Source organism: Eublepharis macularius, chromosome 1 (genome assembly GCF_028583425.1).
Source record: "Eublepharis macularius isolate TG4126 chromosome 1, MPM_Emac_v1.0, whole genome shotgun sequence".
NCBI lineage: Eukaryota > Metazoa > Chordata > Lepidosauria > Squamata > Eublepharidae > Eublepharis > Eublepharis macularius.
In genome coordinates this window covers 35,263,495-35,273,264 of record NC_072790.1, presented here as the reverse complement: position 1 = coordinate 35,273,264, position 9,770 = coordinate 35,263,495, and the positions used below count along the sequence as shown (strand labels likewise).

Below are 9,770 nucleotides of genomic sequence, written 5' to 3'. Positions count from 1 at the left end.
CGCAGGGATCGGGCAGTGGGGCTGGGAGGGGGGCTTGCTGGCTCTCCCCTCCCCCAACTCCCCTCCCCCCACCTCTCCACGTTTCTGTCCCTTCCCTGCCAGAAGGGGAGGAGGCCGGGACAGAAGGGGGGGGGCTCGAAGGGAAGCCCTTTTCGCCGAGGCAAAGAAACTGGGGGGGGGGGCTGCTGAATTAGTGGATTTTCTCCTGCCAAGTGCTTTTGCAAGGGGGTGGGCGGGAGAAGGGGGGGACTCGGCTGTCCAGAGCCCAAAGAGGGCAGACTCGGGCCCTTTGCCCTTCCAGAGCCGGAGGAAAATAGTTGCTCCGCTCTCCGTCTAAATAATCTCGCTTCTGCCCCCCCTTCCAGCATCCACACGCACGCCTCCATTCACTCTCTCCCCAACCCTTTTCCGTAGTAACAGTGCTCGGCGTCTCGGTGCATAAATAAATTAAATTATTCACATTTCTTACATTAAAAAGTGACTCCGTTTCCTTCTCTTTTATTTCCCGCTAATGGAGCGGGGAGGGCAGGGGAGGGCACGGCGAGGCTGCGAGCGATCGCCCTGCCGGCCTGATTCATCTCGCCTGCCCGGCCATTAAGAACCACCCCGCCGCACAGCCAGCGGATCCGGCCCCTCCCGGGCCCCGGCAATGCCTTTCCTTCCCAGCATGACTGGGGGGTTATTATTTTTTTTTTGCTCTTCCCTGCCCGCCCAACACTCGGGGGAGAGAGGAGGGGAAAGCAAACCCTGCCGAAGGGACAAGGGGAGGGGGGTCCCCACTTCTCCTCTAGAGGAGGCAAGAGTCTCTTTCTCTCTGGCCCCCATTCGTGTTTGTCCTGCCCAGGAGAAGTTCGGGGACGGGGAGTCTAGTCTTTGGAAGGCGCCATATCAGCTTCCCGGCTTGTGGAACCCCTCGGATAAGTTCCAGGTAGCTTTAGCAGAGGGTGGGGGGAGGCGAAGAGGCTGGGAGCCTCCCTGGTACAACGCTGTGCAGTCCCCCTAGGCTAGGCTAGGGCCTCGGGTGTCCGGTCGCCGAGGAGAGACAGCCAGATGGTGGCAGTAGTGGGATCGCCTCCCTTCTCGCCGGCTCCCGGCCTCAGTCCTCGGGAGGGTCGGTTTGGCGTTGGCTTGTCCCGGCCACGTTCAGGCCTCCGGGTCATGCAGGGAGAAGCGGAGGAGGGTGTCTGCCCGGGTCCCGGTCCCCCCTCCGGGAGCAGCTCTTCACACCAAGGAGGTGACAGGCGGGATCTTTGAATTCTCCTCTTCCCAGGGCTGGAGGTTCTGCAAGGCGAAGAGGGACGAGTTGTGCAGGCAGAGCGGGTCGGGCTGGATGGACTCGTTGAGCGATTTCTGGAAGGCGTCGTGCTGGAGCTGCAGCATCAGCCGGCTGGCCTGCTGCCTCTCGGCCTCCCGCTCCTCCGCCGTCTGTCTCCTGCGGACCCCAAGCACACACCCCGGTCAGTCCCCGCACACCACAACATCGCGCCTCTGGCTCCCGCCCTAGAGCTGCAGTTCTCGCCTGCCCTTCCATCTAAACGCACCGGGCGCCATCCGAATTCGGCGCTCCTCTCACACTCTTGAATAATGCGCTTTCACTGCGCGTTAGTGAAGGTTTGCAAGTGACCTTTTTTAACGGGCGATTTTTGCTCCGTTTGGCCCCCTACCTCTTCTGGTTTTCTCCCGAATTCCAGACGACTAACTCCTCCTTCAGATTTTAATGCCGCTTTTCAAGGGTTCTCTTCCGTGTTTTCTGTTTGTGCTTTTTCTGCACCAGGAGAAAACTCGGAAGAGAACTTTTGAAAGGTCGCATTAAAATCTGAGGGGGGAGTTTATCGTCCGAATTCGGGGAAAAAACGAAGAGGCATGAGGCCAAACGGGGCGCAAAAATAGCCACAGTTGCAAAGATCACTGAAGCGCATTGAAAGTCCGGGCCTTGCGAGCAGGAGGCCTTTTAAGGCAAACGCTCTTTTGAAATAAAGGGGATTTTCCAAAACGCTTCGGCGCTGCGTCGGGTCCAGCCCACAGAATTCCAAAGAAAAGAAGGCCACAATCCTTAATCGGTCCCTGTTCCTTGGGAATCCGTCTGAAGAGTCTAGAAGTGTGCCCAGACGGCGCCGGGGGAGGACGAAGCGTCATTAAAATAGAGGCCTTTCTGGCCGTTATCTGGATCCCTCAAAAGCTACGCATTCAGTGACGGGATGGCGCGTTCACACGTGACGCACATACCCCTCCTGCACAAGAAGCAGGGAGGCGCCTGGCCTGCCTTTGGCCCAGATCCCTTTCCCAGGCCTGCATCCTCTGTCTTCCCTCTCGAAGTTGTGGGCCCAGATGCCCAGTCCCCCTGCCCAAATGCGCCCACCGACCCTTCCCACTGGATTGGAAAAGACCAGCGCCGGAGCGTTTGGACTCGAACCCCCACCCGAAACCCGCGGGTCTAAGACTGAAAAGTCCGCGTGAAGCCTTGGGGTCGTGTGGATCGTTTGGGAGCCTGGCAGGGCGGCTGCTGGTTTGTGGATCTCACTCGGACCTCAGTTCCCCGGCCGGGTATCCTGACGCCAGCGGGGAGCGGCAGGAAAGCCGAAGGAAACCGACGCGGGGGTTTCGGTGCGCTGGGCTTTGGTTGCGTGAACACACACTCACACACACACGTGCACAGCAACCCGATTTTCGTTCTGAGCCCCGAACTTTTCTTTTTTAAGGCGAGACAGAGAGAGGCGAATAGCGCAAAACAGCCAGGCAGACGCCGCCGGACCCAAACCCTCAAGTCCTGGAGAACTCAGTGGGTCGCCACAAGTCTCCAGAGCGAGTTGCGGTTGGGCCTCAAAAGCTGGCATGGACGGGCCTTCCGCCTGGACCGTCGATCCTGTTCACTCCCGTGACCCGCTCCCCAGTCGGGCCGCACTCTGCCCCCTTGACCCCGACCCATTGCACCTTTACTAGCAAACCAAGCGAAAGGGCGTCGCGTCGCGGTCCTGGAGGCAGCCCGGCCTTTGGAAGCGACCGGGGCCAACTGCTGGCTTCGGCGGCGATTCTTTCCGCTGTTCTGCCTTGTCTTAAAAAGGGAAAAGAAATTCGGCCCTGGTTGCGGCTGAGGGGGACTGGACGGGGGTGGGGGTGGGGGTCCTCATTATCTTTTTTATCCCCCCCCCCGCCCAATCCCTTAAAAATAGCTTTGAAATTCGCTTGCGGCTGCTAAGCTCTGGACCCCATTCACATCCGAGAATCCCAGGGCTGGACCGCGGATTGTGGGCTCTGTAATCCACGCAATGGTGGAGGGAAAATAACGATAAAATGAAGCTTTCGGGGGGGGGGTGCTCGAAGGCGAGCAAAGGGCGCCCCTTCTCCATCCAACTTCCCAAAGGCTGAACCACAAGAGAATCTCTCTTGTTTTTTTTCGAAATACGCGAAAGAGAACGAAATTCATCCCTTCTCATATTTCTGAATGGCCGGACATAACCGTTTGCAATATTCAACCATAACTGGGGGTTTCTTTCCCCTCTCCAACAATGTATGGTGTGAGCGGTTCTAGCCCCCCCCCTTCTCCCCCGTCCAGATTTATAACAAAATTAAACGTATTCATAGTTTCAGATCGAACACCCGATAGCGGGGGGATGAAATGTTGCGGCTTCGAAGACTTAATTAAAAGGCTTTCGCGCCTTGATATTTCTTCCTAGCGAGCCGGGAGGGAATTTTTATTTCTTTTGTTTCGCTATTAGGGAAAGAAGGGGCGGCAAAGCAAGCAGGTTCGGAGCGGCCGGGAAAGGAAATTATTCTGAATATCGCCCCCCCCCCCAAACTCTTGAATTAGAAAGTATCCTTTTTATTTAAAAAACACACACGCACAAACAGAAAAATCAAGATCAAAGCCCCCTTCTCAACAGTTCTATACCTTGAAATGTCAATAAACTAACAAGAAACGTGTTCAGTGAGATCCCCTTGAAATCATATTTTCTCCGTCACCCTTCCCAACAAAAAATACAAACCGAGCCAGAGTTTAAGTGGATATAAGAAGACCCAATTCCCTGTATCAGGCTGCGGCCAATATATTTCCAGAAAAATGTATTTTAAATATATAGATATCCAGAAGAAATAAATTTGCCTGCGCTTCCAATTTTTCCAAAATAGCACCTTATGATCTACAATTTGAAAAGCTGAACTGAGAGTAATCGCTCTGAATAATAATAATAGTAGTAGTAGTAATAGTAATATAACATTTGTATTATTGTAGCGTATTGACATATGTGTTGTTATTGCGATTATTGTTATATTATTATATATTGTTGTTTTGTTTTATTATTATTATTATTGTGGATATTTGCATTATTTAGCAAAATCATCTTAATATTTCTGTCCCGCTAGCCTCAGCTGCAAGCCCCATATTCTGCTTCCATCAGTCGGGCAGCTGTTTAATATCGGGGCGTACAATGGAAACATCTGGATTCCTGCCTTTGCAGAAAGGAGGGCTCAAAGCGGGACGTCGCTGTTCGCAGATGTCAAATAACCTGCAAGGAAAAGGGGCTGGGGGCTGCTCAGCAACGACTCTGACCGCCTGACAGGCAGGACCCGTTTCCTTCTGACCGGGCGAATAAAGCCCTGGAATTGCCCGGGATTCGCAGCCTGTCGTGTGTTCAAAATCTCACCAGTAGCTCTAGAGAATCTGCCCAGTTTCTCTCCCGCACACAAAAGCGCCACGACTGGGTGTGTGTGTGTGTGTGTGTTGCTTTGCGCGTGGTGCAGGAAAGGGGGAAGAGCGGGTGTGATGAAGAGGGGAGGAAGGCTCCGGGTTTGTTTCGTGGGTCGGTGTGCAGCCTGAGTTTTGTGCAGCGCCTGGGCTGGGGGCCTCCAGTGATGCCCCCCCACCCCACACATAGGGCCACCTGGTTCCGGATTGCCACCTCCGCAGCGGGTCGCAGGGCGCGTTTCGGGCCCCACAGGGTGCCTTTTTGTCTTGCAGGCCATTCCGGGGGCTGATGTGAATACGGCGTGTTCGCCCTTCTCGAGGACCCGCCCCCAAACTGCCTGTCTGGATCCGCTCCAAGTTTCGTCTGGGCCAGGCCCAGCAACCCCCTCCCCACCCTCCCCAGCCGCCGCCGCCTCTGGCAGCCCCACAAGGCGCAGAGCAGGACAATGGTGTGTGGCCTCCCCTTCTGCTCTGGCGTAGACACCCCGGTCTACTCACAACGCGGAGGCGAACGTGTTGGCCTTCCTGGCTCAAAGGCCGCCTCTGCCGAGGCAAAGATCCACTGCCTCTGAATAGGGCGGCTCGGTTTAGCAACCGGTCGCCTACAGGGCAAAAGGCGTCTAGCGTGGGGGCCGAATTCCGCCTTGGGAAAGCCCTCTAGAGGCGAGGGGCGTCGGGGCTGTGAATGCACCGAGGACCGAAGGGTCGTGGGAATGCCCCCCTTTTATCTCCCCGGATCACCGGCTTCTCTTGCGCGGCCCCTGCGCGATTCGGAAAGTTCCGCAACAGCTGCGGTCAGATTTCCCATTCAAACAGAAATCCTAAGAAGGCTTTCCTGGGAGTAAGCTGCACCGAGTAGAGTAGACAGGTTTAGGATCGCGCGGAGAGCCTCCTCTTAGGAAAGTCCTTTAGGGGTTGCGCCGGAAAGCGCAGCACGGCGCAGAAGCCTGCGCCCCAGACGGGCAGGCGGGCCTGGATCTCCCGAGGAACCGGACTCCGCCTGATCCCCTTCGAAAGGTGATTGTCTTGGGCGCCCCGATCCCATCCCCGGTCGCGAAGGCCTCCTTTCCAGGGGCAGCTGGGGCACCTGTGCTGCGCGCCAGGATGGAAGCGCTGGCCGAAGCCGTGCAGGGGGTGGGAGGTTTATTGGGTTGGGGGCGTCTGAGGAAGAGGGTTGTGGCCTGATCAATACAGAAGAATCTCCAGCAGGGCTGGTGCATGAACAGACCACGGAGGAGACCGTGGAGGGCCTCAGATCTCCTCTCCTTTTGAGTGCCCGCCGTGGTGAGAGGCGGAGGCGGTTTGCCGGCGCCTTCCTCTGCAGAGTCTTCCTTGGTGCTCCTCCATCCACGTATCTACCCTGCTTCGCTTCCAAGATCTGACCGGATCGGGTTGCGCTCTACTGTTCCACCCCACCCCTCCATTTAGAAGGGGGAAAGCCCTAAAACTTAGCACATTGGGGGGGGGGGGGACGTTCTGGGGCCTCTTAATCCTGGTATCGTTTGGGAGCTCGGGGTGCCTTCAGCAGGTTCTGCCTCTGAGCGTGTGCAGAGCTTTTCGCTCCCAGGCGCCCTCCAGTGACCCTCCCCGCGCACTCCCTGAGCGCGCCTAAGAAGGGACCGTTGCAAACTCCAACACGGATCTCCCAGCGCACGTGTGAGTGTGAGTGCTTGCGTGCGTGCCGGCTCTCCGCCCGGCCTCCCAGGCCTCCTCCTCTGCCCCCACCCCGCTCCCGCCGGCCGCCCCCGCGACTCACCGCCACTTGGTCCGGCGGTTCTGGAACCAGGTCTTGACTTGGGCGTCGGTCATCTTGAGCGACTTGGCCAGCGCCGCCCTCTCGGCCGAGGCCAGGTACTTCTGCCGGTGGAAGCGCTTCTCCAGCTCGCAGATCTGCACCCGGGAGAAGGACGTGCGCGGCTTCTTGCGCTTGGGCGGGGTGCGGTTCTGGTAGGGGTGCCCGATCCGCCGCGTCACGGTGAAGGGGGTGAGCGCCGCCGCCGCTAGACAAGACAGAGAGAGCGCCGGGTGAGAGGCGAAGACCCAGAAGCGCCCGGCCCAGAGCCAGCAGGGCTGCAACAGCTGGCCGGGCAGGAACAGCTGGAGGGCAGGGAGGGCCCTTCCCTCGCCCCTTCCCACCCCTGCCATGTTTGCCGGCTAGCAAAGAGCCTTCCTCCGGCTGGGCGCCCGGGAGGCCCCTGGAGATGGGAATCGAAGTCACTCCGGATCAAGGGTGTCAAACTCCTAGCGGCATAATGTCGGGGGCTCGGGAGCCGCCAGCCGAAAAGAGTCTGAGAGAAAAGGGCTCGAGGGAAACGAAGCTCCGGAGCCAGAAGAAGGGATCCCTCCGGGGAGAAAGCCCCGTCCGGATCCCCTTTGCAGCGCCTCGCAGGGCTTATCTTGGGGCAATGGGGGTGGGTGGCTGGGCGAAATTAGGTCACAGCTGGCCCGACCGGGAAGAATTCTGGGGAGGCCCCCATCCCCGGGGCGCCCATGAAATAGTGTTACTGTTGACCTTGTTGTTGTTGTTATTAGATTTTAATAATATGAACAGCAACAGGAACAACAAATCAATATAATAAAACGAGTATTGTGATATTGTTTTTGTTGTTTGATCAGTTTTGTGTGTTTACTAATAATAATAATAATAATAATAATAATAATAATAATAATAATAATAATAATAATAATAATGCTTTTCAAGTACAGCAAAGACTGCACTTGCCTGTTCTATCAGGAAATGCGGCGCTGATCTCTCCCCCCACAAACACACGCGGATAAATGTCCTGGCCACGAAGTGCTCCGGGCAGCTGTGCGGCTTTCCCCGGCTATGCCTGCCTAGGGCCGCGGGACCTAACCCGGGTTTGGACCCGAAAGCATCTCCGTCGCGGCCCGGTGTCGAGTCTCTGCCTTCTCCTCCCCGTCCACGCTCGGGAATGGGATTACACACGAGGCGGCCGACTCGCTTTCCCGGCTTCTGCTTGCCAAGGACGAGGGGAGGGGAGGCTGCAGCCCAGCGTGGGGGCCAATGGGCCGGACCGGTTCGGATTCCGGGCGGCCTGTTTTTCCAAGAGCCGCCGCCATTGGAAGGGCTGAAGGGCTTCCGAATGGGCGCGCCTGGCAGGGTCCCTCCCGGTTCCGAGCCCCCGAGCCAAGTGTTAGGCCTGCTATTTATGAAAACCTTTGCGGGGGCCGGGGAAAGCGGGACTGCCCCCACCCAGGCTAAGCAGAAAGGCAAAAAATACAGAACGAAACAGAGAACGAACGAATGTTAGAAATAGAGAATGTTAGAAATGCAGAACGAAAGAAGGCTCGGCAAAGAGAAGGAAGAATCCCTTTTAAAGAGTCCCCCCCCCTTCCCGCTTCAGAGGGGGGCACGCCCGGCTCTCTCCCGCCCCCGTCGTTGCAGAGGGAATTTCTGGGCCTCTGCGAGCGCCTGGAGCCCCCCACCCCACCCCCGCTTACCTGTGAAGCGGTCCTTGACGAAGCGCCTGCTGCTCTCCATCCAGGGGAAGTTGAGGCTGCCGAGGCTGGGCACGGCTGGCATGGCTGGGATGGCGCTGGAGATGGGCGGCGGCACGGCCCCGGGGATGGGCCTGTGCGCGGGCACCCGGATCACGCCCGACGGGGCCAGGCTGAGGTTGACACTGTAAGATCCCGAGTCTTCGAAGGGGGCCCCCAGGCCGGGGAAGGCGCCCGGCAGGGACGGGTACGGGGCGCTGCTCCGGGGGCTGCCCAGGTAGTTGGGCCCGCCGTCGGACCCTCGCGGGGCGGGCTGGGCCGGGGTCTCCTGCTCGGCGGTGTTCAGAATCTGATCGATGCCGAAGCTGATGGGCTCGTGTTGGTGCGGCGTCTGTGTGCTCGTTGGCTGATCCATCCTTGGTGAATAGAAATATTGGCTCGGACGGCGGGAGGAGGGGGAAAAAGAGGGAAGAATTCCCCTATTAAAAAAAAAAACCAGCCCAGACCCGCTCCCTTCCCCTTTCACAGTAGATCCATGGACGGTCCCGCTCCGTCGGGCTGTCACTCTGAAACTTTGCCAAGAGTGGTCCGGCCCGACAGGCTGTGTGTCATCTTTTTTGAACCAAACCTGGAGTTTCGGCTTCTAATTTCTCTCCCGCCGCTGCCATTGGCCGCCCCGAACAAGCCTCTCTCCTCCCATTGGCTCCCCGCTTTCAATAAAGGCCTAATTCATTGGAATAGGAGCTTAGGGACTGTTCCGTGGTGACATCATTTTAACAAACGAACAATAGGTCAAATTTATTAGCTCCGATAACGCGGGGCGGATATTGCCATCATCAGCGCCGGCCTGAAAATGTTGTCTTTGGAAATGAGCGAGAGGAAATTGAGCCGAGCTGCGCCGTGGCAAAGGCGGGCCCCCCTCTGGCTCGCCTCCCCCTCGCCCGCACCCTTTGCGGTCGTTTGGGAACGGGCGAGGGGGACCCAATTCCTGGTTTGGCAATCGCGAAGCTCGTCCCTCCCTCCCTCCTCGGTGGATTAATTGGGGATCGATGTAACTCTTTCCAATAGGTCTTTGTTGATAAACACTGTGCGGAAGGTAAGGCGACGCAGGTTGCCCCCCTCCCTCTTGGAAAGTGCCCCCTTTCATTTGGGAGTGGCTTTAAATGCAATTTTTCCCCTCTGACTCATAATCTGAACCCCAGATTTGTGCCTCTCCACTCTTATTTGGGGGTAGCAAGACTAAAATAGCAAGATTGGGGGCTAGAGGCACCTTAAAAACGAACTTGATTTCCAGGGTATGAGCTTAAATAAGCGCAGTCCTTTCGTAGGGCAAGCCACTAGACAAAATGGGGTTTACTTCCGAGTAAACATGCATAGGGCCGGGCTGGAAGGCTGCACACTTGCTAGGAAGTAAGTCTCCCCAAGCTAACTTTGGAGTAAACATGGGAAGAGTCGGGGGAAGGGAGAGGAGGGTCGTAGCGTCGATCTTTATAAAAACAACTTCACAACGAAGAGTCGTTGAAACACTCGTAGAGAGGTTTTCGAGCAAGGGTTATTAAATTCGCCTTTGGTGACTTTAAAAAAATCGCTTCTGCTTTGAGCGGAGGAAAGGGCACAGGGACAAAACAAC

General features: G+C 57.0%; 1 protein-coding gene across 1 annotated transcript; it reads right to left on the bottom strand.

Annotated features, from left to right (window-relative positions):
- Positions 1-1,221: 1,221 nt before the first annotated feature.
- On the bottom strand, positions 1,222-8,555 carry TLX3 (T cell leukemia homeobox 3). Its single transcript, XM_054996174.1, has 3 exons — positions 8,144-8,555; positions 6,438-6,681; positions 1,222-1,432 (listed from the first exon to the last, which is right to left on the bottom strand). Exons 1-3 carry the CDS (start codon positions 8,553-8,555, stop codon positions 1,222-1,224), a joined length of 867 nt encoding a protein of 288 aa, XP_054852149.1.
- Positions 8,556-9,770: the final 1,215 nt, after the last annotated feature.

Excerpts from the sequence above, each read along its gene's own strand:
- TLX3 (XM_054996174.1), bottom strand. The coding sequence starts at position 8,555 with ATGGATCAGCCAACGAGCACACAGACGCCGCACCAACACGAGCCCATC. Across the intron at positions 6,682-8,143 it reads CGTCAAGGACCGCTTCACAG|CGGCGGCGGCGCTCACCCCC; the intron begins GTAAGCGGGGGT and ends TGTCTTGTCTAG. Across the intron at positions 1,433-6,437 it reads AACCGCCGGACCAAGTGGCG|GAGACAGACGGCGGAGGAGC; the intron begins GTGAGTCGCGGG and ends TGGGGTCCGCAG.